We start from the raw sequence: 26,029 nt of genomic DNA on the forward strand, positions 1-26,029 counted from the left end.
CTTGGATTTCATCAAAAATAATTTGTTCTGAAGATGAACAAAGGTATTATGGGTTGGGAATGACATGAGGGTGAGTGCTTAGTGACAAAAATTTTTAGGTGAACTAACCCTTTAAGTCAGTGAGTCAAACTAAAGCACCAGTTCAGTCTGAATCATGAATGAACTTGATCAAACGATTCATTAAAGTGATCTGATGGCAAAAAAAAAAAGATTCATTCTCTAATCAGACATTACCTAAGACAAGAAAGAAATATCAAATTGTGTGGCTTGTTCAGGAGAGGTGGCCTTGTACTTTCAAAATGATCAGACTTACATTTTCGCCCAGCGGAAGATAAAACAAAACATTCCATTTTATGGCGGTATTATAATACGGAGCCCCTAAAGGGACATGGTGATGGAAAAAATATGTCAATGCTTTTGCGTTCTCTTACAAACGTTCTGCATTTCCCCAAGAAACTTTGTGTTCACTCACAAAAATGTTTGCATTCTCCTAAGAAACTTTGCATTTGCTCACAAAACTTTTGCGTTCTTTGCGAGCAAATGCAAAGTTTTCAGGGGAATGCAAAAGTTTTTTGCAAAACTCACCGATGAAAATGCTACCTGAAATCTTATTGGATGAGAGTGAACAGGAATTCTTTGACAATCAAAAATGGACCTTTAATTTATTATCAGTTTAATATTATTTAGTAATACGAATCAAATGCATCTTAGAAATGACCAGGAATGAGGTGATTGGATGATTAAAAATGACCTAGTCTCTCTTACAGCTTCACAACGGCATACATTATACTCTGCAGAAGGTACTTGAGCCATTTCTAAGTCATAATCAGTGCATATTTTTGGCACCTTCGCTGCACCAGATTACATTCTAATACCCCAGTCCATTAATTGGTAATCTGCAAACTCAAATTTCACTCATTCACAGCTCAAACCAGACAAATTTCATTTTCTTGGTCCTATATTGACATGCTAATTTTGGCCTTATGGAAGCATTCTTCAAGACACTGTCTCACTCTCCACACAATCCCACAAAGACGCAGGGAGCAAAGTTGGGCGGTCCAACAAAGCTTCAAGCTGTGCAAGTTGATTATTTTGTTCTTAACAAGGCGAATACTCTGTGTGGGCCCTTTGTTGCCTCAGACGTTTACTTTTATTTTCATAAATCTCTCTGGGAGGCAAACTTCACAAGGCAGATGACCATCAATATTGCTTATTATTTTCACAGGCGTGTTATACATGTCTCCTGTGATCTTTACAGCATGAAGACAATAAATAACAAGCTCCAAACCTGATGTAAAACATGCTAGGTGCAGTTTCATACATCACAAAGTCAAGAAAAGTTGATCAAATGTGTGTCAAATCAAACATGACAACAATAGTCCAGAGTAGAACCTACACGTTTGTCCATTACAAAGCAAAGCAAAGCAAAGCAAAGCCAGTTGAGTTGGTGGTCATGCTGAAAAACTTGGAATATCCTGGAACTCATCCCATACACTCATATATCCGGAGGTTCTTATACAGGGAGATTGTGGGAATGTGAGCAAGAAGCGAGGCGAGGCCGTGTCTCGGTTGCGCTAGCTCTCACCCCTAAGGTCTTCGTGCGATCCTTATTTAAAAGTGGGGAGTCCGGCAGGACGTGCAGTGAAATTCCAACCAGTGCGATGAAAGAGAATCTAATGAATCAAATCCAATCCTATTAGTTCCGGCCCACATCGCAACACTGAGGCCTTTCTGCTTGCTGATCGGTGAAGATCTACCAGAGCTTGAGAAACAGGGTACCGGACGGATGGACTGGTGCATCAAATGGTTTGTGTAATCAAACCAAAGGATCACAGACACACTGAACACCTTCTATAAGTGCGATATAATAAAATACAAAAGACGCTAACCTTGAGAAACTGAGAAAAGAATCATTTTGAAAAGTGACATTTTAGGAGCTCTTCTAAAACCAATATGTTTATAGAAGGTTTCCAAAAGAAAATAAGTTTGAAGTCATGTAAATACTGTCTTATTTATGATAATCAGTGTTTTAGTTATCAAATAAAGTAGAGACAATAGAAATAAGCAAGCTCTGAGACATCTGTGTAGAGGAAGTGGCATAGCTGCTGCAGGTGGCTAAGAAATGACATTACAAAACAGATTAGCAATTCGCTAATGTACCGCTCTGTAATCGCTGACTGCAATGACACTTGACTTATTTTTGTTTCTTTCTATTTCTTTCTGTCCTTCTCTCTGTCATTTTCCTTATCCCTTCTTGTTGTCCGTGCTGGTAGTGACTCTCTCTCTCTCCAGGGAGTGGGAAAAACGGCAGAACAAAGCATCGAAGGGAGCAGGGCTCATTGGGAGTCTGAGCTGGAGGCTTTGTAGGGCAGCCAGCTGGACATACAAAGAGAGTAAGAACGAGAGAGAGAGAAAGAAAGCAAAAGGGGGATGCAGAGCCGGAGAGGTGTAAGAGCGGCCCAGGATATGGGTGTGGGTGCTGCCGAGGCTCGCGGGAGAGGGGGAGGGACGAGGAGGGGAGCGGGGTGAACACTAGATCCTGCTTTGTGATCCATTCAAGCAGAACTTTTGCCCTCACACCCCTGGCCTTCTATTCTCCAGCTCTGTGCTCCACAAGCCCACCCTTCACCCCATCCCTGAGAATTTTTTATCTAATCGGTGTTGGATAAATGTTTCTCGTATAATTTGTTCAACATTGGAATCTGTGAAGGAAAATTGTACAAGTCTATGAACAGAATTCCTGTTGGTTGTTGTCGGATGCAAAAGGTCAGTTATAGGTGTGGGGTCAGGTGAGGTCAAATGTGGGTGCTAACCTGGAAGTCAAACTAAATTAACTTTGATTAAACTTACAGTAAACTAAAATTCTGTTTTATGGGTGTGTAAGCTCAGTTGAAACAGGGTTGAAAAATAGACATTATTATTATTATTATTATTATTATTACTATTATTATTATTAATGTCTTTATATTTATATTTTAAATAATTGTGTAATTATTTTTTTTATGTATTTTTAAATTCACAAACAGAGCAAATATTTGTTGTGAATATTGGCAGCAAACACTTTCCTTTTTTTTTTTTTGTAGTTAATATTTTTGTGGAAACTGTGGTATACTACCATTCAGATGTTTGGAGTAAGTAAATAAATAAGTTAATAAATGAACTTTTAAAACAATTAATCAGCAAAAACATTGCTATTTGAGCACCAAATCAGCATATTAGAATGATTTCTGAAAGCTAAAGATTCAAAAGTTTTTACCCATCAAAAATTTCATCTCTTTCTTTATGATGGCTCCTCATAATACTTTTTTTTCTACCTATTTTTTCCATCTCTATCTCTCTCTTTAGGAAGATTAGTGCAGTCTCCATCCTCCTGCGCTGAAGATTAAGGCACAGTTTAAGGGTCAGTGTGAGCTGGAATAGCCCTTTGCAGGGACACCCTGACACCCCATGGAGGGCTGAAGCGTGGCCTCTTTTGGGCTCTGACCAGGGTCACTTGACATGACCCCCTACCTGGCAGGGGGTACAGTGAGAAGTGATCATTGAATAAACAAGTGACTAGTCTTTTATTCCAAGGTTATGGTTTGCAATATGGGTGGTCAGTGAAATCTGAAAGTGGTAAATTTGGACACTTGTTTTAGGACCTTGTTCCACATAAAATGCATTGCTCATTTCTGAGAAGCAGCTAAATGAGTTATGCACTTACAATGGAAGTCTATTTTTAGTCTATTTCTTTTTTTTATTTTGTTTTCTGTACTTAAATAGTGTGTTTTTATTAATATTATGGCCATTCTTTACAATATAATAAAAGTGAATAGGGCTGTATCATAAAAGAGACTTGTGCATTTTAATACAAGTCTTTTGAAGTCATGACAGCTTTGTCTTATGAACAGATTAAAAGTTGTTAGTTTACCCAACAGAAAAACAATACCGGTTTTTGACAATACCAGTCTGAATAATTCATTAAGAAATTAGACTGATAACAGTTCTTGACTCACTGCCGCAACATCTAGTTGCTCATTGTTATCAGGGAAGATTATAAGTGAATAACGAGTTAAATTTTAGTCCACACACAAATCAATCGTATGACCTCAAAATATCTGCAATAGAGCACACAAGTTGTCTGCACTTTTTGAGGCTCCTTTTTTAAGCTTGAAGACTCCATTTTCCATTCTGGTGTTCCCCAGAATCATAGAGGTTTTGGATTACATAAGGGTGATTAAATGGTGACAAAATATTCTTTTTTGGGTAAACTATCAGTTTAACAGCACCAACAACATTGAAAGTGCATTTTAAAGGATTAGTTGACTTTAAAATGAAAATTACTTCAAGCTTTACTCACCCTTAAGCCATCCTAGGTGTATATGACTTTCTTCTTTCTGATGAACACAATCTGTGTTCCTACATCTTCCGTACTCAACTTACGCAAAAAGCATAACTGACGTCGCGCAAGTTATGCTTTTATGTAAGTTACGCTTTTTTCGTAAGTTGAATATGGAAGGCGGTCTGGCGGAATCTAGATATTTTACTTTATAACTTTTTAAATATGGATATTTTTTACACAAACGCGTCGCTTTGCTTCAGAAGGTCTTTATTAACCCCCCGGAGCCGTGTTGAGTACGTTTATGGTGGAAGGATGCACTTTCTTGACCTTCATACTCATTGGTTGTGTCAGGATATTTATTAATAACTCTGATTGTGTTCATCAGAAAGAAGAAAGTCATATATACCTAGGATGGCTTGAGGGTGAGTAAATCTTGGGGTAATTTTCATTTTAAAGTGAACTAATCCTTTAAGGTCAAAATACAACTTTCGCCTCATTCGCAGAAACTGGCTGACACTGAAATTTGTGTAAGAACAATACTAGTGTACAACCTGTAATATTCTATCTATCACCCACTTCTCTCCCTGTAGCTTACAGCCTTAAATGAATTGGGAGGTTTTGGAATTAAACCCCGATCAGGTCAGGTCTGTTAACTCAGCATGTTTCTTCTGTTCTTCTGTGCTGAAGCAGCAGGACTGGTGAGTGGAACACAAGACCAAACTGCATGAGACAAATTGCTTTCGCTGTCCCATTTGATTCCACCTCTGTGATGAGTGGAACACATACTGTGCACGCAAAGAGGAACAAATTTCTCCCTTTTTGCTTTTTGCTTCATGAACGGTGAAAAATCTTTAAACATATGTGAACCGAAAAAGTAGAAAGGAAAAGAAAAGGCCTGCATCTTCCCTCATTCACTTTGCTGCTCAGTAATCAAATTCAACTAGGTTTTTGTTGTCTGATAATTGAAATGTTTAAGTGTGAAAATCGAAATGATATCCACTTCGAGCGAAACGTCTTCACTTCGACAAATGAGAACGTTCCAGTTGCATTAGCGATTCGGTCCGTTCACCTCTCCTCTAGGCGTAAAATAGAAATTGTGTTGAGAAAGTGCGAATCCCCCCAAACAAAAGCCGTCCCTTTCATGACCGACAAGCAGCCAAAGCCTTTGGAGAGGGTCAGTTTTGTTTGAAAACACTCCCTCTCTCATGCCTTTGAGAGAGTAGCTTGATGCAGAAATGAAGGGTGTCTACTTCGCCTTTTGTGGTCCGGGCCAATAGCAGTCAGGCAATGCGTTTTCGCCCGTTTGATGTTTAAAGAGCGCGAGAGTTTGTCATTCTGAAGGATTTGATCAGTCGACTAGCAGACACTTGATTAATGGAACTGATCCCTTTCGGTATGGGAGATCCCCTTCCGTCCCCTCCCCGTTCGCTCCCGGGCCTTGTTTTCCGTCTTTGGGACGTGCAGAACGAATGACACAGATGTTGTTGGAGGAGACAGTCCCCGTCCCTCTCCTCCTCTCCCGCGCTCCCAGCATGGGGCCTGAAACTTGTTTTTCAATCATTGTTTCCGCCAACTTCTTTCCCAAAAGAGAAAAGCGAGGCGAGAAAGAGGAGGGAGAGAGCGGAGGGGAGCGCTAAATAAAAGAGGGAGGGAAAGTAAATACAAAGCATTTGTGGAATATAAAGAAAAACATTCTTTATAACAATCTCCCAATAATTTAGCACTGCGGGGACTGTGGGGAGAAGGGTGGATCGGTCTTAGCCACAGTTGGGATGGTGTAGTGGAGGGTGCAGAGCCAGAGGAGAGGAGCTTTAAGCTGAAGATGCAGGTGTCAGCATGGCTGCTGTGGGCGGCATGGCTGTGTACCTGGACCGAGGCGGCGCGCCACTGCCAATGCCAGTGCGCGTGCCTACCTGACGAGCAGGTGGAACAGAGGTCAGAGAGGTCAGAGGGAAGAGGGCACCTTCGCCATCGTCTGGCACACCAGCGGGCATCACACAGGGAGAAAGCCCATCGCAGGAAAGGTAAAGCGAATGGATTTCTTGGGCGGAATATAGCATTGTTATGAAACTTATTGATGTAAAATTGTGATGCTTTTCTTTAATTCCTCATAAACAGATTATTTTTGTTGAAGAATAATCACTTAAATATATAAATGTATTAAAAAAAATGAATATTAAGAACTTAATGGCAATTTTATTCAGAACCTAATAGTTTCGGCAGCAGCTTTCTCAGCATATCAGCATGGGGTCCAAAGCATGAAATCAGAAAGACAGTGATAACTTGATAAAGTCTTTTTCACTTCATGATTTTGACTTGTGGTCACTGTTGATTTAATTTACACGTGAAGAGTTTATTAAGCGTGACGGTACTGTAGTGTGTTGCGTTTACATGACTATTTTGAAGTTTCAATGTTTAACAAACTTTAGTTGGTGTAGTTTATGTTATATTTGACCTTTTATTGGATGGTTAACCAAGCAAACTTTGTGAATGCTTTATTGAATTGTTGAAGTTGTTCGACTTTTGGAAAGTGTAGGAAAATGATGAACAGGAAAAATGGTGCTGCTGTTAAACCCATTTCTTCTTCCTTTGCTATTCTACTTATTTATTTATTTATTTATTTATTTGTATATATATATATATATATATATATATATATATATAAACATATTTCATTTTGTTTTTGACCAGGGTACTATGAAGAAGTTTATATTAATAGTTAATGGTACTATTTTATTAAGTTTATAAAGCATGCTTTATTCCTTATTTGAGACCGTTTTGGTATATAATGTTAAGCTCATACTCAGACTCTGTTAAGAAATTCAATTAAAAGAGACTTATTTATGAGTAAAACGTGCTGAAAAGTTACTCTAGGCGGTAAATCAGCCTGGGCTTCTTTTGCAGTGCAGCTTTAATTCTGTGTTGTGGTATGCAGTCCCATAGTCCCTCAGCATCTTTTGTTAGTCGCTGAAAGCTGGTGATCCACAGGCCATCAAGGCACTGCTCTCTGGATCAATATACGTGTCCATCAGTGTGGCCTGCTCTTTTAGGCCACACAATAGACAGTTCTCTAAACAGCACTTTATTTATATGTGGCTTTCGAGAAAATGAACTGCCGCCGCCTCTGCTTTTCTCTCTTCTTTTTTCTTTTCACTTTCTGTTTTCTCCTCTCTCCGTCTCACCCCCTCAGCGACCGTATTTACACAGACTTAATAGTAATTGGAATTAGCAAGTGTTGCCCCTCAGTTTTGTTTTAGCTCTACAGTAACAGCTGTGCTTAACTTTCACTTTTGTAAACTTTCTTAATTAATTTTCATCATGTATTTTTGTTGTATTCTTTAAGAAACTTATGAATCTAAGGGACAAGTTTAATGGATAAAAAGGTTCTTGTGTAACAAACAGAACTGGTTCATGGTACTATTCTATTAAGTTTAACAACTTTTTTGATTTGTTTGGAAATAGTTCATGCTCATATGAAGTTTAGTGTAAATTTGTATTCATATATTTTTAAAGAGGAAGTAAAGAGGAAGTTTTTCTTGGCTGTGAGGTCTATATGCTTTCCTGTTTCAGTATGCTGTCATCACATACATTTGCTAGAAACTTTTATCACACATTAAATGACTGACTAAATAAATAGTGAAATCACTATCATACATAACCACTACCTTCCTGGCAATAAAAGTTGTCTAGAAGTAGTCGCTATGTAAAACAAACAAACAAACCAACAAAAAAAAAGTTCGAGAGACGTAGTATAGTAGTATAGAGACGTAGTATAGAACACAATCTGGCCCAAAGTATGTGCCATTGTTTAAACAATGTCGTCTTGAATTCAAACCCAAAACAAAAACAGAGGGCAAAAGCACGACTTCAGGAAACTGTAAGTCACACGTGTGTAGTTTACCTCACCAATTGTTAGTCATTAGTTAGCGCTGGGTCGTCAGTCATCGGAGGTGTAAATCCACTCCAGTCATCGTGTCATCAACGGCTGCTGCTGCTCGAGTCACCGGGGCGGGTCTCAATCCGGATGGCGCTCTGTTCAACACTCATACTGACTGAAACGGCAGAGACATGACTGTGAAACTTACATAACCTGTAGAACTATTGCGTTTTTATTGCGGATTTGTAACGCAGTTAGTAACAGCGATGCGTTTGTTTATTTTCATAAACTGAATTCGACGTGACACGTAATATGACGGTACACTTTATCGAGCTCTGTTGGGTTTTTGGGATTATTTATAATATTGAAGGTAAGCACAAACTAACTGTTTCAGTGTGTAACTGTCGTCATGTTAATGATGAAGAAATAATGGAATTCAGACCGAATATTTATTGATTTTTATTTAATTTTATTTAAAAAAAAATAATAATAATCTTAATCCATACGACAGATGCGGATTTATATATTTTTGTTTACTTACTATCTAGAAACGATAGGCTACGATTTCCTAGTTTTGTATGATGATAATAATAAGATTAAATTATTGCGATATTATTTTTGTAATATTAGGCTAATAATGATGCATATTTAAGTTATTTTGTGATATAGCTATATGAGCACAAATTTATTTAAATTTTTTTGACGATGTCCAATATTTTAAAAATGCTATGCGTTACTCCCTTAAGAATTAATGTATGTTTTTTTATGCAAACATTAGGCCTATACTATATAAAGTTACTAGCACATTTAAACCTCATTATCTTATATGAAAGTTGACATTTCAGTAGCTATATAACTATTAATTTTGTTACATATGTTAGGTACGTCTAAATGTTACACCAATTTTCAAGTTTTATTTCCATGCAAGGCGTCTAGAAGCCCTCTTAAGAGACTTACATAGACCTGTTAATAAGAACCCATCTTTATGCACAAAACTTTTAAAATGATGTCCATTGTTTTCTTAAAACAGTCTCTTAAAACCCCATGTAGAATGTCACATTATACTGTTAAAAATGCAGCATTACTCTTTTTTTATACACACTTCCAGTGTTTCCCCAAATTCCTTCACAGTGAAAATGACATAGCAGGACTGTGAGACTCTTGGTTTCCTCTCTTTCAGGAAACTGCCCCAACAGAGACAATAGAAACTTTTAATAGTCAAACACATTTTTGCCAAGAATGTAGAGATATAGATTCCCTATTGTGCATTTCACCCTAGTTTACCTCCTCTTTTGATGCATCAAGAACTTAGCTTACAGACTTGGCTTATTTCAGTTTATGTTTACCAACATCATTTATGTTTTTCAAACCCGATAGACAACAAGGACTTGTTGTAAGACCAAACCAAATGCTTTTTTTGTTTCAAGGACACCCTCTCATGCCCATGTGATTGGCATGTTTTGGCGTGAGAGTACAAAGAGACATTGTAGGACATTGTAAGTGGGCCAATAATAGCAGAGGGCCATTCCTGCACTTGGTGCACAGGTGACGGATGTCCTGTTGGTCTATGACTTTGTTTGTAAGTGCTGGGCCTTTGTTCCTCTCAGAGTGGGAAAAACAGCCTCCAGCACAGGAAATGTCTTTCCCTTACTCATCGCGGGGTCATCTGGCCATCCTAAACAAAAGAATTCAACAAGGTCTCAGGACTGGAATTTGTTTAATGTAGTGGATGTCACTGGTGTTTGATTCTCCATTTTTGGTCCTCTAGGTTCCAGGCTTGTTTCAGATAGTGGCTTACCCCGTATCGTCCACCATCCCTCTGATGTGGTGGTCCGGGTGGGCAGCCCGGCCACGCTATCCTGCAGGGCAGAGGGCAACCCTGAGCCCACCATTCAATGGCTCAGAAATGGCCAACCACTTGATACAGACAAGATGGATGCGCAGTCACAGCCTATCGTTTTACCAGAAGGAAGCTTGTTCTTCTTCAGTGTCGTCCCCGGCCGAAAGAGTCAGTCCCATGAAGCAGTTTATGCCTGCGTTGCTCGGAACAGCGCCGGGATTGCGACCAGCAGAAACGCCTCTCTTTATATAGCAGGTTTGAAGTGTGATGTTTCCTTATATTAAAAGGACAGTTTACCTGAAAATGAAAATCCTGTCAGTATTTACTCACTGTCTTGTTGTTTAAAAACTATATGCCTTTCGTTGTTCTGTGGAATATGAGCAAAGACATTTTGACAAATGTCTTAACATTTTTTTTTTTTTTGTCCATAAATAAGTCAGTGGGGTCCAAAACACCCATCTTGATGGTCAGTTCCCACATAAACTCACCTGTTTGACCCCGATAACAATGAATAACCCATCAAGACCTACTTAAATGCTCTAAAGCAACAAGAGGGTGAGGAAGCTTATTAAGATGGTCCATGAGATTACTGGAGATCAGATGTCAAAGTTTGCTTTCCTGCCCGAAACAAACAGAGCACTAATTGAGCTGTGACAGCATGCTGTGTTTGTAGCCCAAACAGATTCCTCAGCAGGCCCGTTTACTCTGCATTCCACTGGATTGGAGAAGGACCTGATTGAGACATTAAATGAATTGTTGCACACAATGAATTTGCGTTTTATTTACATCAATTCACCTGCTAGACAAACAAGCTATGGCAGATGAGCTGACAATGGGCCTTGATTACTAAAGCAAAAGGATGTTAATAAAGAAAAATAATTACGAAACATTTTTTCCCTTAAATGTAGCAACTGATTGTCAGCATTTAGACTACCGGTCAAAATTTAAGATTTTTAAATGTTTTTGAAAGACTCACCAAGGTGTTTATTTGATACAAAATGTAGTAATATTGTTTTTGCAATTTAAAATAACTGTTTTCTATTTTAATATATATTAAAATGTAATTGATTCCTGTGATGGCAAAGCTGAATTTTCAGCAGCCATTTCTCCAGTCTTTAGAGTCACATGATCCTTCAGAAATAATTCTAATATGCTGATTTGGTACTCAGGAATGTTGAAAACAACATTCTTGAGCATGATTAATTTTTTAGAAACCTTGATGCGTTTCAGGATTCTTTTATAAATAGAAAGTTTAAAAGAACAGCATTTACTTGAAATAGAAATGTTTTGTAACATTATAAGTGTCTGTACTGTCATTTTTGACCAGTTTAATGCATCCTTGCTGAATAAAAGTATTAATTTCTTACCGACCACAAACAGTAATGCATGATAACTTTTAGCATTATATATAGCACTACAGAATATCAAAATTAGACCAATGTGATCACGTGTGATTTTCAGCTCTGCGAGAGGACTTCCGTGTGCAGCCCAGTGACGTGGAGGTGGTGGTTGGCGAGGTGGCTGTGATGAACTGCAGCCCACCCGTCGGACATCCTGAGCCCAACATCACCTGGAGGAAAGACGGGATCCTCATCAACAGCAGCAATGAGCATTATAGTGTAAGAGCAAAATGTATTCTATTTTGACATTGTTTTCTCTTCTTGGTATATGTCTGTAGAGGGCAGTATAACACAGAAAGTGATTCCTTAGTACCCTGAACAGTGTTTTGTGTGCCTGGATCACAATATATTTCTGCTTATCTTCATGTATAGGAACTGAATGGTAAACTGATAATTGCTCCAGCCCAGAAGAATGACTCTGGAGTTTACAGCTGTATAGCCTCAAACATAGTTGGAGTGAGGGAAAGCCAGGCCGCTCGGCTGTCTGTATTAGGTGAGACCTCTTAATGTGCTTTGATGCAACATGGTGTGATCTCTAATCTCTAATTGAGTCAGATACATCTCTACTTTTCTCTAAGAGATTATGAATAACTTAGTAAAGCTTAGAGACCTGTGCATTTTTTATTCTTCCTCAGCTAAGCCAATGTTATTGCGTAAACCAGAGGATGTCTCAGTGCAGCTTGGGGAGTCAGCACAGTTTTTCTGTAAGGCTGATGGAGACCCCATGCCTTCCGTAGAGTGGAGCCGAGACCAAGGACGTCTACCCAATGGCAGGTCAGATGCATGTGCAGAACCCTCATAATGGCCATCACAAACATGCTGGTTATTGATCATTTGAATGTAGCACCTGCACGTTTTTATGAGGCTACAGTCTTTTACTAAGCATTAAGAGTATAATAAATGAAAAATAATACATAAAATAATAAATAAACCTAGTCATTTCTTTTAAATAAACTGAATCATAGCAGGGCCTTTTCCAAACCAAACTCTCAGCCAAGCCAGCAACCCCAATATAAAAATGTTTGATTTTCTCTGTAAAACAAATATCATTAACAAATATGATTACATTATGCTAAATTAGTGTTGACCTCATTTTTAAATTAACTAACCTACCTTTATGTCCTGGAATTATGTATAAGTTGGCATGAAATGGAACTAGTGTTTTCTTCCCTATTGTGATGTATATCCGAGTGAAATGGTTTCTCGAACAAGAAAAAATTTAGGCTTGGACTTGATATTATCCATCAGGAATTGAATTGATTGTTGTGGTTTGCTGTTGCTGTAATCCATAGTCTGTAAAAAAAGATGGACGATGTGTCTTCACTTCCTGTACAAAAATGAAGCCAAAATATGCCAGAAACTGTCACTGCTGATGGTCATTTGGAGCCTTAGAGTATGTTTACATGATAAGATGTGCTAAAAATGAAAAAGTTTTTCCTTTGATTTTTTCATGTACAGATGACAACATTGTCAAAAATGTTCACAAGGATCCACAAAAATGACTAAAAATGCTGCATTATGCATGCCAGGCCAGTAGTTGGCGATGTCACTTGGTAAAGAAACATTACACACCTATTGACTGAACATGTAATACGTATGCGCATGATGTCACCGTTTCACAAATTCACATTTTTGTAGTTTACAGGGAGACGATAACGGTATCGTTTTCAAAAACTTGCACTTTGAAATCTGATTTCAAAAGCTTTTTCAGGCCGCCAAAACGCAGTTGTCGTGTAAATGAATGGCCAAAATGCATAAAAAGTTTTCCATTTTTAGTTACAAACGGTGTTGTGTAAACAACCCCTGAGTCTGCGCAGTAGTGATCCTGAGGTGGAGTCGCGGTATAAAGGTCCTGCCCTACTCAATCGCAAGCACAACTGTCAATCATTACGTTACACTCGGCTTTTCTAGCATCAAATAACTAACTAAAACCAAACTTATTGGAAAAATTAACACTTGAACATATCTCAGCGTGATAAGAATTACCTAAAATGACGGAAACCATCTTCGGAAAAACATTATTTGAAGTGTAATTAGATTTTTTAGTTTGGCTTGCATCCCGTTCGATATATTGAGAGGGTGAGGTTTATGACCTATACTGCAGCCAGCCACCAGGGGGCAATCAAAATGTTTTGGCTTCACTTTTCAGAACGTGTGCGGCACACCTTCGCGCCAGTAAACACGTAATCAGAGATAGGAAGAGATGTCGCTGCAGGAGGGGAAGTTATTTTGATTAAAGATTACGAGGACATGAATTTAAAAAATTTGCAAGGATAAATTATTTATAATTGTTAACTTTGATTTCATGGTGACTTTAATAAAGAATAATCCGAATAACCAAAAATTATACAATTATGTATTATTTATGAACATTTTTTAAATAAATGTTGAAATATATATAATATTTCAGAATTATACATATTATTTATAGTTTATTTGTATAAATTCTATGAATAAAAGTATATATTTATATTGTACTGACCAGTATGAACATAATGCATAATAGATCATGCTTTTTGTTAAAATTCACGTCCCTAAGCTCTTATTACAATCACATTTGCCAGATATTTAATCAACCCAGACCACAGTCTGCAAATCCACTACGTGACGGCTCAGGACATGGGCAGGTACACCTGCACTGCAGAGAATAAGCTCGGGGTGTCTGTGGCCAGTGCACAACTTCTTGTAGAGGGTAAGAATACAAGTCATCATTCAATACACAGCAGTCAATCACTTTTTTCCTAAAACAGCATGCACACTTCAACCACTTCCCAGCATGCCATTTGTATTCCACTCACCCTGTTGAGATTAGTGATGGCTGGCTAATATATGTTACAGATACAGGAAGCATTAGACTGAGAGACCTACACAAGGAGCTGTCTGCCTTACGTGTGAGCCTGGAGAACGTCACAGTTATGAGTACAGCCTCCAATATGTCTCAAGTCATGTGGAGGGTAATGCAGTTCAGCTCATCCCTGACCATCATGCACCACACTTCAAATACTTGTATTTTCTTAAGTAACTGTTCTCTCTTCTGTTGTCTTTCTGTATGTAGTTGCAGTCATCTATGTCACAGCCTCATTATCTTGAAGGCTTTGAGGTGCTGTATCGCTCTCTCCTGCCTGCCAGCTCAGAGTGGACAGCTCAAAGTGTTCCTCAGCCTGGTCTTCACACCCATGTGGGACCTCTGAAGAGAGGCTACAAGTACGAGTTCAAAGTCCGACCCTACGGCAGCAGCCTGTACGGCAGGGAGAGCAACACAAGACACTTACGAGTGCCAGAGATAGGTGAGAATCAAGAGCAAAAAAAGTACCGTGGTGGAACTATGGTACAAAGACGGCAATACCATGCTGCTTTATTAATGATTATTATATTTATATTCCATAGTATTTGCATTGTACTCCGAAGTACTTCAAACAACGCCATAGTATTATCATAGGACTTTCAAAAATACAATATTATTGTGGTTACTTTATATAGCCTTTTTATATAGTTTTACTCAGCAAAGACACATTAATAAAATGTCAGTAAAGACATTTATAATGTTACAAAAGATTTCGATTTCAAATGAATGCTGTTCTTTTAAAACTTTCTGTTCCTGAAAAATATGTATCACACTTTCAATAATGATTTCCAATTTCCATGAAAATGATAAAAAATGTTTCTTAAGCGCCAAATCAGCATATTAGAATGATTTCTGAAGGATCATGTGACACTGAAGACTGGATTAATGGATGCTGAAATTTCAACTTTGCATCACAGAAATAAATTACATTTTAAAATAAGTTAAAATACAAAACGGTTATTTTAAATTGCAATAATATTTCACAACATTACTATTTTTACTGTATTTTTGATCAAATACATGCAGCATTGATAAGCATAAGAGACTTCTTTAAAAAAAAAAATCATACAGACCTCAAACTGTTGGACTATTAAAACCAAACTGTCATCTTGTGCCAAATGTAACCATGTGCCCTCTTCTCAGTTCCCAGCGCACCACCTCAGGATGTGTCCATAACAATGCCCACTGACCGCAATGACACCGTGCACCTCAGCTGGGATCCTCCACCTCATGACGCTCACAATGGGATCATTCAGGGATATCAGGTATTACTTGCGTAAAGTCACTCATTGTGAAATAATTTTAAAGCTAATAATGCCCTAAGAGGCTTTCTCTCCAGTAGATATGGAGGAACATATTCGTAAGTAAAAATATAATTTCTTTCTATTTCCTAAAAATTAATTTAATTCAAATTAATTTTTAATCAAAAGAAGCCTGGAAGCAGTTAGATAACGCCTATTTTCAGCCTCAGACATTTCTAGACTCTCTTATCACATAAAAATGGCACGACCCTGCCAAAATCAGACAGGCTGCTACAAAACTTCAGAGATTCTGTCTTTTTACAGTATTTAGAACCGCTCCATTCAGAGTTTCTGACCACAAAATTGACTCCACTAATTTCTTTGTTGCTGTTCATACAAGCATTAGCAGAGAAGGCTGCATGCTTGTTAATGTTTTACTATGCTGTTCTTTCTGCCAGGTGTGGTGTGTGGAGTCTGAGGAACTGAAGTCTTTTAACTGGACGGTGGACAGTGGAACACACAGTATTGAGATCAGCACGCTGCAGCCTGGCAGGCTTTACTGGGTCACAGTGGCTGCCGTTAACGGGGCGGGAGTGGGGGTCCAGAGCGACCCATACAAACTGCTTATAGGTAAGCTAATAAACTACCACTAAGGTATAATTTTAAATTGTAACCTACTCAGTATGTTATCTTTTTTCCTCAGAGTCGAGGCAGGAGTCAGCACCACTTCAGACAGGCATACTGAGTATGTCTCATTTCCTTGCTGTGATTAAAGAGCCTGTATTCATTGGAAGCGCTGGCACCCTCCTGTGGTGTATTTTGATGATTACTGCCCTGTTTTTATACAGGAGACATGTCAGACACGTAAACCCGGGAGGCAAAAGCTCAGGTAATCTATAATAAAGTCCCCATCTAATAATCCTTTTTTTACTTTATGCTCATAATCATACAATCATAATTTTCTCTTTCATTTATAGGTTTATATAGACTGGAAAGTGAAGATCTCATCATCAAACATAGGTAAAAAACAAAAAAACAAATAAGGTAAAGGGTCATAATACAGTGACGACAATGCTACTGAACTTTAAAATATACCACTGTACTAAACGATAACCATGTTCATATACCAGGATACTTAAGAGAATACCACGGTACCACAATAGTACATGTCCAAAAACATACTTTCGGCATGATAGATTTCCAAAAAACACTATCTGTACACTAAATGTTGCATTTGACATGCACTGGCTCAGCTAGTAACTAAGGAAACCCATTTCCACATTCTAGATTTGAAAAAAATCCTGCTTGGTAAATCACAAATTATGACAAGAAGTCAAAATTAAGACATACTTAGTCATAGTCATAGTTATGAGATAAGTCAAAATTATGAGCAAAACTCAAAATTATGAGATAGTCATTATAATTAAGATAAAATTAGTGCTTTCAAATCGCATCTAACATAAAAGTTTGTGTGTGTGTATATATATATATATATATATATATACAGTATATATATGTATACAAAACTTTTATGTTAGATGCGATTAATTGCAAGTAATCAATTTGAAAGCATATATGACATTGACTGTCATAATTATTACTGTCATAATTTCATCGCATAATTATGACTTAATATCTCAGAATTTTGCAATTTTATGTCATAATTATGAATTTTTTTATCTCATAATTTAAATTTGTGTCATAATTTCAATTTAATCTTGTATTTCTAACGGCGTGTCTACACCAGACGCGATTTTTTTCGCGTCGCATTGCACCGCACTGCAACAGCTAAAAGCTGTCTACACTGAACGCGACTGACCGTCCGTTGCAAAGCACTTGGACTACGTCAGAAATACAACGGGAAATCCGTTTACTGTCGGGAATTTGTCGCGCCACGCCGCATCCAGTGTAGACAGTATCACTGATTATAATGGGTTCTGTTGTCTTTTGATGCATCGTGCCGCTCGTGTCTGGTGTAGACACAGTGTAATTTACCAAGGCATGACCTTTTTTCTTATGTGGCTGAAATGGACTTCTACAAGTAACTAAGTTGCCATCTTTATTATTTCCATTCTAGAATGGCGGCCCCAGACTCTCCGTGGATCTCTGGAGACTGGAGGCCAGACTCCAGCAGTGAGCCCAAGCAGGGCCTGTGGACCCCAAGGCAGGAGAACTCTGGCTTCCGGAGGACCAGTAAGTCACAACTTCCCCTCGAGTTATAACTCAAAACTCAAAACACTAAAACTGGCATTTGAAACACAACAACAACTTTAGCATGTTCTTAAAGTGACAGTTCATGCAAAAAAAATTATAATTCTGTCATAATTTACTCATCCTCATGTTGTTCCGAGCCTGTATGACTTTATTTATTCTGTGAAACACAAAAGAAAATGATTTAAAGAATGTTCTCGCTCCTCCGATACAGCAAAATTCAGATAACAATTTTTTTTTTAAAAAAGTTTTGTTAAACTGTTTATCTCATATCTTTATCTCACCAGCCATGCACCCTCATCTACTCCTATTTTTTGCCTCTCGTTATCTCTCTAAATGACAGACACGTCCTCATGAGAACCTTCAAAAGATGCCTGTCACCCCTAAAGTCACGACTCCGCAGAGTCCTCATCAACTTTAATTACCATTGACATCTTGGCACATTATGTAAATCTGTCTAATTTTTACCTCTCTACTGACAGCTCTGCCCATTACGGCTAAAAAGGACCCCAACCCCCTGCGGTCAGCCGTCCCCATCGTACCAGACAATTGCGGCGTCTATGGCACCTTTTATGTGGATCTAACCGGCAACGGACTGAAGACGTTTAATAGTCCGGGTCGCTGTCCCAGAATGCCCCACAGCAACTCTCAACTGCATAACTCAGAGACTGTTCGCATCACCGAACCCATCGTCAAAACCGCCGTTGTGAGGGAAGTGCAGGCATTGCCATGGAAACGTGCCCTCCCTTCCCAGCCCAACATGGGACTTCTGAAGGAATCGTGGGAGAAAAATTACAAGCGTGGTGAGACATTTATTCATTCACTGAGTCATTAACATTAATTTCGTCCAGAACTGACATGTTTGTCCGCTTCCAGAGCTGCACGCGGTGAAAAGTGCCCCGTTAATGCCTGTGAATCAACAAGTTCTGGCAGTGTGCAATGTACCAAATAACCATCAGCAAAGATTCAGTCAGCACCCTGCAGGTTTGAGCACTAGCATTTCTCATGTTTAAAATGTAATTCTCAATTATATATGAACAAACCTAATCCTTTGAATCTTAGAAGAAGTGTAGTGAAACTATCTCTTCTAAGCTGGTCTACATTCAATCAGGTGGTGTATCAGATCCTGTGAAGTCACCAAGTTCTCCACGTTTCCTGCATTACTCCGCCTCTCTGCAGCTGGTGGACATGTTACCCAGCCCTCCGCCTCTTCCTGTGGAGGACAACCACAGCCTCAGCTCAGAGGACGAGTGAGAATCACACCTACACCCAGAGCAAAATTGAAATGTTCAGAGATTTTATTGATCTTTTATAGCTCGACAGACAATTTAGTTATGTTGGTAAAACTTTATAATAGGATTCATTTGGTTACATTTTTGGTAATGCATTAGATATCATGAACTAACAATGAAAAATATTTTTACAGCATTTATTAATCTAAGTTAAAGGGATAGTTCACCCAAAAATGAAAATTCTGTCATCATTTACTCCCCCTCAAGTTGTTCCAAACCTGTATAAATTTCTTTGTTCTGCTGTACACAAAGGAAGATATTTGGAAGAATGTCAGTAGATCTCGCCCCCATTGACTACCATAGTATTTTTTTTCCTACTATGGTAGTCAATGGGGGGTGAGATCTGCTTGGTTATAAGCATTCTTCCAAATATCTTCCTTTGCGTTCAGTAGAACAATGAAATTTATACAGGTTTGGAACAAGTTAAGGGGGCATAAATGATGACAGAATTTTCATTTTTCACCCAAAAATTAAAATTTGCTGTTAATTTACTCTCCCTCAGGCCATCCAAGGTGTCTTTTTTCTTCAGTAGAAATGTAAAGAAGATTTTTTAGCTGAAACCGTGGTACTTGGTGATTCATGTAATGGAAGTCAATGGGTGCATCACTATGAGATTCAAAAAAACATATACAGGCAAAACAAAATTAAAACCCGTGGCTCCTGACTATACATTGAGGTCTTATGAGTCGAAACGATCGGTCTGTGCAAGAAACTGAACATTATTTACAGCATTATTACCTGTAATCCACAGCCTCGGCAAACAGTCCTGAGTGCATTCATGGCAGTCTGGAGCGCGAGATTCCTGACGCATAATGGCGTATGTGCGGGAGCGATGCTGTGTTTGTTTACAACAGACAGAGAGGGAGCACGCGTCTGTTTTATTGTTCATCAAAGTGGTACTTACTTGTTCTTATCCTGGATGCCGCAACCTCTATAAAAAATAAGATTACGTTCGCTTGCGCGATCTCAATCGGGAAGATTGACTTTTCACAGATTCCAAACGTTTGAGCTCCTGCGCATACTGGACCGTTGAGGACCGTTGAACGCACTCAGGACCATTTGCCAATATCTGAGAAGCTGTAAACTTCTAGCTTCCCATTTGTCAGAGAGTTCAGTGCACATGAATATACTAGAACTTTAGATTGTCTTTCTTCTCACTGTGGCTTCAAAAATTATGATAAACTTCAGCGTTTCAGCATTCTGACATGGCGGAATTTGAGTGGTGCTAAATCACTATTGCCACAGAGCTCAAGATTTGTGTCCATTTCTCACAGACCTTTGAGGGGTTGCGCCCCTGCACTTCAGTAATGACAGTGTCTGTGACAATACCATGTCATTATAGCGTGAGAAGAGAGAAGTCTACTACTGTCTCTTTGCTCTCAGGCTAAAAGTCTGGTAACCAATTTAGCCTGTATCTCAACTTTAATGGACAGGGAGGTAGAGGAGGAAATGGCCCACACTATTTATTAGAAGGTCTGTATGTGGGAGGAAGTGTGTTTTAAATGCCATAGGACACAAACAGGAAGTTTCTTCTGGCGGTGCGCACTGAGGCTGCTGCCATCATGGTACAAAAAGAGGCCAGAGTGGCTAGCTGGAAGGGACACAGAACTGCCCACTCAGAGAGTCTCATGCAAAAACACAGATATATGGATACAAACAGCTTTCTAAAAGAACATTTTGTTTGAACTAATTGCTTAAAGGTTGCTCTTTAATCTTTGAGACATAATGGGGCTATTGGTTATGTTTCATATAAGTACTTTGTCTCAGATGGTTCTCCTAAAATATCTTACACACAAATGAGATAGTTCATCAGAAGAAAAAAATCTGACAATCTGGTTACTTCTAAAACAGTCTAAGCAAAGACAATGAAGAGATCTTATTTGTGATTTTACTTTCCTATGGGTAAAATATGGAGACATGCAGGGGAAAAAATGATATCATGACCATGAATTAAAGTAATAGTTCACACAAAAATAAAAGATTTTCCCATGATTTACTCACCCTCAAGGCATCCTAGGTGTATATGTCTATCTTCTTTCAGATGAACACAATCAGAGTTATATAAAAAAATATCCTGTCTCTTCCAAGGTTTATAATGGTAGTGAATGGCGCTCCTGATTTTGAAGTCCAAAAAAGTGCATCCATCTATCATAAAAGATATCCACATGGCTTCATGGCTAAAATAACTAGCTTCTGGCAGATGGCCTACCCAAATCGAGTAATAGTGGAAGAGTAACCCCTGACCCAACGCATGGCGAACGCAGAAGCTCAGAGGAGAGAGCAAAACAAAACACCAGTCAAAAAATTAGAAGAGTTTTTAAAGAGAAATGTTGGAGGATTTCGATATAAGAGAAGAGGAGCTTGAGTTTGTTACACAGCCCCATTTGTTTGAACCACGAGAGTTGTCTAACCTTACAATACTCCTACATCCTTCGTCATACGACACATCAAGGGTTACACTTTTGGCACAAGGCGACTTGCGCAAGTATGCGTACAGTTATCTGCCGGAAGCTAGTTATTTTAGTTTATAAAGTTTCGCTTCGCTTCAGAAGGCCTTTATTAACCCCCTGGAGCCATGTGGATATATTTCGTGATAGATGGATGCACTTTTTTGGGACTTCAAAATCAGGAGCGCAGTTCACTAACATTATAAAGCTGGGAAGAGTCAGATTGTCATATACACCTATAATGGCTTGAGGGTGAGTAAATCATGGGATAATTTTAATTTTGGGTGAACTATCCCTTAAGAATATGTTCCCATGACTTATTAATTTGTGGCCACATTTTATTAATTTGATCCCTTGTTTTAGTTCAATCATGGCCATGTTTAATTAATTTGTTCCCTTGTTTTAGGTAAATCATGGCCATGTTGTACTAATTTGTTACCATGTTTTGATTTAGTTAAATCATTGCCACAAAAAAAAAAAGAACGAATTAGTAAAATGTGGCCACAATTAATCTAAAACAAGGGAACAACTTCTTAAATTTTGGGAATGAGTTCTTAATTCATGACCACGATATCTTGTTCCTCCTGCATTTGAAATGCAGCAGACATGAACAAGTCTGGTAGCTTAGCAAATCCTATACATATAATCAATTACACTATAAAATCTTATAATTGAACATTTTTGCAGGGTAAAGGCCAAGCTAGCGGGTTAAATGTCTATCAGTATGCTAAGCTAATATGCTCAGCAGTTAGCCTGCAAAAGTAAACCAACTAAAATAAAAGAGAAATGTTTACTATTGTTTGCAACTGTACTATTATATGTACTGTAACCTAATTTAAAAGAAATGTAGCAATGACAGAAATAGTAAGAGTAGTATGCTAGTATGAATTTAGCCAGTGGCCCGAAAGGAAACATGATTAATATGCTCATATATATCTGATCCCTTAGGTCTACCAGATCCACCAAGCTGACAGTCGACATTGGCTCTCAGCAGTCTGTGTGTGCTGCCTCTGGGCTCCAGGGTCTCGCTACGGCCACTCCTGGCTGTCCAACCCACCACAGCCCAGCCCAGCTAAGCCCATCTTATAGCCACCTGTCCACTGCCTCCTTCTGTCTCTCCAATGACGACTACGAGGACACCACGCTCAGTACTCAGGGCCACACTCAATACATGGAGATCAGCCCTAAACCACAGAGACAAAGGTAAGAGAACACCTGAAAGGGCATTTATGTGAATAAAGTATCAAGACAAGGGCTAATTTTGATGTCTCCCATCAGTACGTCTCATCAGAGTTCTCCATCAATGCCCCGTCCATTTTCTCCCACGCCTACGTTCGGTTACATCTGCGGGCCTGCCGACCAGGAGATGGATGACGAGCAGGAGTCTCAGCCGATCGGCCTCAGGAGAGCCACCCTGAGAAGCACGCCCTCCTCTTGTTGCAGTGAATGGGAGGGTTCGTTGTGGAACGGCTGGGGTTCAGTGTCCGAGAGCAACATGGCGAGCGCTCGAACGAGTATCATCAGCTCTTCTGACTGCTCGTTCATAAACGATGCGAACTTTGCCCGCGTCCTGGCTTTGACAGCCGAATCTATGAGCGGTACTTTATCAGGCAAGATATAAACTCTCTTTATCCTCTGCAGAATTAGGTTGTTTCATTTATAGTCTCCACATGGTTATTCAAGCAGCAAGTTTGCTAACAGCAAATACTGATGTAGTTGACAGAAATGGCCACTAGGTGGAACAATCTGCTCATGTAGTCGAGTTTGTGGCTTTATCAGCAGGTCCACAGTGATTCAGCACCCATGAAAGCTCTGCTAATTTCCACATTTGGGTTAAAGTGTTTGTAAATGCAAATATTTTGGCTAATTTTAATCAAGCGTTTTAAGGTATTTTCTCAAATTTTACCCTGTTTAAACCTGTTCTGCATACTTTGAAGTTATAAATCTGACCGCATTAGCTGCTAAAAACTGATCACATTACACTTTTCTTTGCTGCTCACCACCTTTTTTCAATTTAATACTAGTTTCTCAGCTCTGCAAGGCTGTACCGTTTTTCTGCCTCATTTGCATAGTCAACAAATAAGCATTATGTAAATATTCGCTTCAATTCAGATCTTTTGGAAAGAGTCATAATTATGTATGAATTGGCCTTAAAATATTTAGGCACTTTAGTCACACTTAATGTATGACTGTAATTGCAATAAATAACAAAATATCAATGCAAGTTTCTTTTATTCTATAGGAAAACAGCACAAGCAAAATAGGTTTTAAATGATAAATGAAGATTTTATCATTTTGGACAGTTTCAGGTTGTCAGATTTTAATAGAACATGTTCATACTTGTGATAAACTACACCAGCCTTCATCTTGAGACCAGTAGGTTCAAACTAATAGCAAAAAACAGCTCATAAAGTGAGGTTAGTTCTGAGAAAAGCATTATTAGCATTATTTAATTCGATGTTTTGTTATTTAATGCAATCACATTCAGACTATTTAAAGCATCACCTTTTGGAATCGTTGCATAACTAAAGTGGAGAACTGTATTTTGGATGAGAATCCTCATCGTCAGATCACATTCACGAGGCACTGCAGCATTACGCCTCCCAATGAGACAGTGAAAAATAGCAGCGCTACTTTGGTACAATGAGAAATAATGGGATTTGAGGGCCTGTCTGCAAATTGTCTGAACTCCCCCACCATCCTCTCTGAAGTTTCAGCAAATCAATCACGGCTTTCAAAAGAGAAACCTACAGGGACTTTCCTCTCTCCATTTGCTGATTGTTTCCCCCTTTCACTCTCTCTCTGTCTATCTTTCAATCTCCCTGAATGCATCAGGTTAAATGACTAGTACATTGTAACTGATGAGTTCAGCAGCGTTGTGCGTTATCATTCAGGGTTATTATGGTCAAATTGACTTGTGCGACTTTATACGTATTAACAGATTGCTTTTGGTTGTGTATTTTGTACCTATGTGCATGAGTATGCATACATCTCTCTTGATTTCCTTTGTGATGTGTGTGTGATCGTGCATTTTCTGCAGATTTCTCCCCGCCTGCATCTCCCCTGAGTGTTCTGTTCCCCCCTCGAGAGTGTTTTGGAGAGGTGGAGCCGCTGCCCGTGTGGGACTGGAGCACAGCGTGGGTGGAGGAGCTGGAGGCCCAGTTCAAAGCCTCCAGAGACACCAGAAGACCCGCCACATCTAGCCGACTCTCAGGCATTGAGCGCTGGAGAGGACATTTGGAGACCCCCTCGCACCGATGATCGACTCGCACACGCTTAAGGGTTGTTTATGGACTACATTTCCCTGCGTTCCTCAGGGCAACCCCTCTCCTTGTAGTTTTGATGGTCTTGGGTTTGTAGCAAGGTCAATTAAATCGAAGAACACAGTGCTGTAAGGTACAGTATGTGCAGTGTACGCCACTTGTACAGTTGTACCACACCATAATAAAGACTATTGTACAGGACATTCATATTGGCATTCGAAGAAATGTAAATAAACCAATTTTATTTAATAAACCTCCACATACGCTTTTATAAATCATAAACACTTTTATATGACAGAGTTATCTAAAATACACAGGAAATATTATACAAGACTTTTTGTATTTTAGGATTCATTTTTTATTATTTTATAATTAAAATACATATCTTTTTTTCTTTTCTTTTTATTTTTTTGAAAAATGTTAGTTTGCATTTAACCTGTTATATAATTGAACTAAATGTTAGCAACTTAATAAAAAGTTATTTTTATTGTTAAAGGGTTAGTTCACCCCAAAATGAAATTTCTGTCATTAATTACTCACCCTCATGTCGTTCCATATCCGTAAGACCTTCGTTCATCTTCAGAACACAAATTAAGATATTTTTGATGAAATCCGAGAGCTTTTTTTATCCACCATAGAAAGCAACATAATTACCACATTCAAGGTCCAGAAAAGTAGTAAAGACATTGTTAAAAAATAGTCAACGTGACAACAGTGGTTCAACCCTAATGTTATGAAGCAACAAGAATACTTTCTGTGCGCAAAAACAAAAATAACGACTTTAAAAAAGTATTCTCGTCGCTTCATAACATTAAGGTTGAACCACTGTTGTCACGCTGACTATTTTAACGATGTCTTTACTACTTTTCTGGACCTTGAATGTGGTAATTATGTTACTTTCTATTGCGGATAAAAAAAAAAACCTCTTGGATTTCATAAAAAAAAAATATATATATATATCTTAATTTGTGTTCCGAAGATGAACAAAGGTCTTAAGGGTTTGAAACGACATGAGGGTGAGTAATTAGTGACAGAAATTTTCATTTTTGGGTGAACTAACCCTTTAAGTTTTTTTTGTTTTTTTTTGTATGAATGTAGTTTTTCTTAATAGAAATATTGTTTTAGCTGTCATTTTGTAATGCATATGTGATAAATATTCCTCACACTTGCTGCACTACTAAAAAGTCACATTTTAACTAATTTTATTTTTACTAATTGCCTTTTAAAAGTTAATAAATGAACATTTTATTGCAAGTATCTGCCTCTCGGATCACTGACATATGTTTGTGTTT

At 38.5% G+C, this 26,029-nt stretch overlaps 2 protein-coding genes across 5 annotated transcripts in view; one reads left to right on the plus strand and one right to left on the minus strand.

Annotated features, from left to right (window-relative positions):
• The window catches only part of pknox2 (pbx/knotted 1 homeobox 2), a 99,023-nt gene extending 90,648 nt beyond the window's left edge, over window positions 1-8,375 (minus strand). Inside the window, exon 1 of one of the 3 annotated variants that reach the window (XM_051908700.1) lies at window positions 8,228-8,375. The gene's annotated coding sequence lies outside the window, so the exon portion shown is untranslated. Of the gene's footprint in view, window positions 1-8,222 lie in introns of all 3 variants that reach the window. The other 2 variants (XM_051908693.1, XM_051908694.1) reach the window with 2 other exon arrangements.
• On the plus strand, window positions 6,017-24,990 carry robo4 (roundabout, axon guidance receptor, homolog 4 (Drosophila)). Of its 2 annotated transcripts, none has more exons than XM_051908690.1 (19): window positions 6,017-6,345; window positions 9,967-10,293; window positions 11,500-11,657; window positions 11,811-11,931; window positions 12,074-12,212; window positions 14,003-14,130; window positions 14,277-14,392; window positions 14,494-14,725; window positions 15,427-15,548; window positions 15,983-16,154; window positions 16,228-16,413; window positions 16,502-16,544; window positions 17,602-17,717; window positions 18,218-18,538; window positions 18,612-18,719; window positions 18,847-18,985; window positions 22,423-22,677; window positions 22,753-23,084; window positions 24,515-24,990. In XM_051908690.1, exons 1-19 carry the CDS (start codon window positions 6,144-6,146, stop codon window positions 24,733-24,735), a joined length of 3,438 nt encoding a protein of 1,145 aa, XP_051764650.1. In that variant the 5' UTR covers window positions 6,017-6,143; the 3' UTR covers window positions 24,736-24,990. The 2 variants fall into 2 exon arrangements, with proteins under 2 accessions (XP_051764650.1, XP_051764651.1); XM_051908691.1 differs by lacking the exon at window positions 6,017-6,345 and adding an exon at window positions 8,344-8,568.
• Window positions 24,991-26,029: the final 1,039 nt, after the last annotated feature.

The sequence above is a fragment of the Ctenopharyngodon idella genome, chromosome 10, assembly GCF_019924925.1.
Source record: "Ctenopharyngodon idella isolate HZGC_01 chromosome 10, HZGC01, whole genome shotgun sequence".
NCBI classification, from domain to species: Eukaryota; Metazoa; Chordata; class Actinopteri; order Cypriniformes; family Xenocyprididae; genus Ctenopharyngodon; species Ctenopharyngodon idella.

Bases quoted from the DNA above. Each gene is read 5' to 3' on its own strand.
- robo4 (XM_051908690.1), top strand. From the start codon at position 6,144: ATGCAGGTGTCAGCATGGCTGCTGTGGGCGGCATGGCTGTGTACCTGG. The intron at 17,718-18,217 runs GTAAGTCACAAC...CTCTACTGACAG, and splicing joins CTCTGGCTTCCGGAGGACCA to CTCTGCCCATTACGGCTAAA. The intron at 18,539-18,611 runs GTGAGACATTTA...GTCCGCTTCCAG, and splicing joins GGAGAAAAATTACAAGCGTG to AGCTGCACGCGGTGAAAAGT.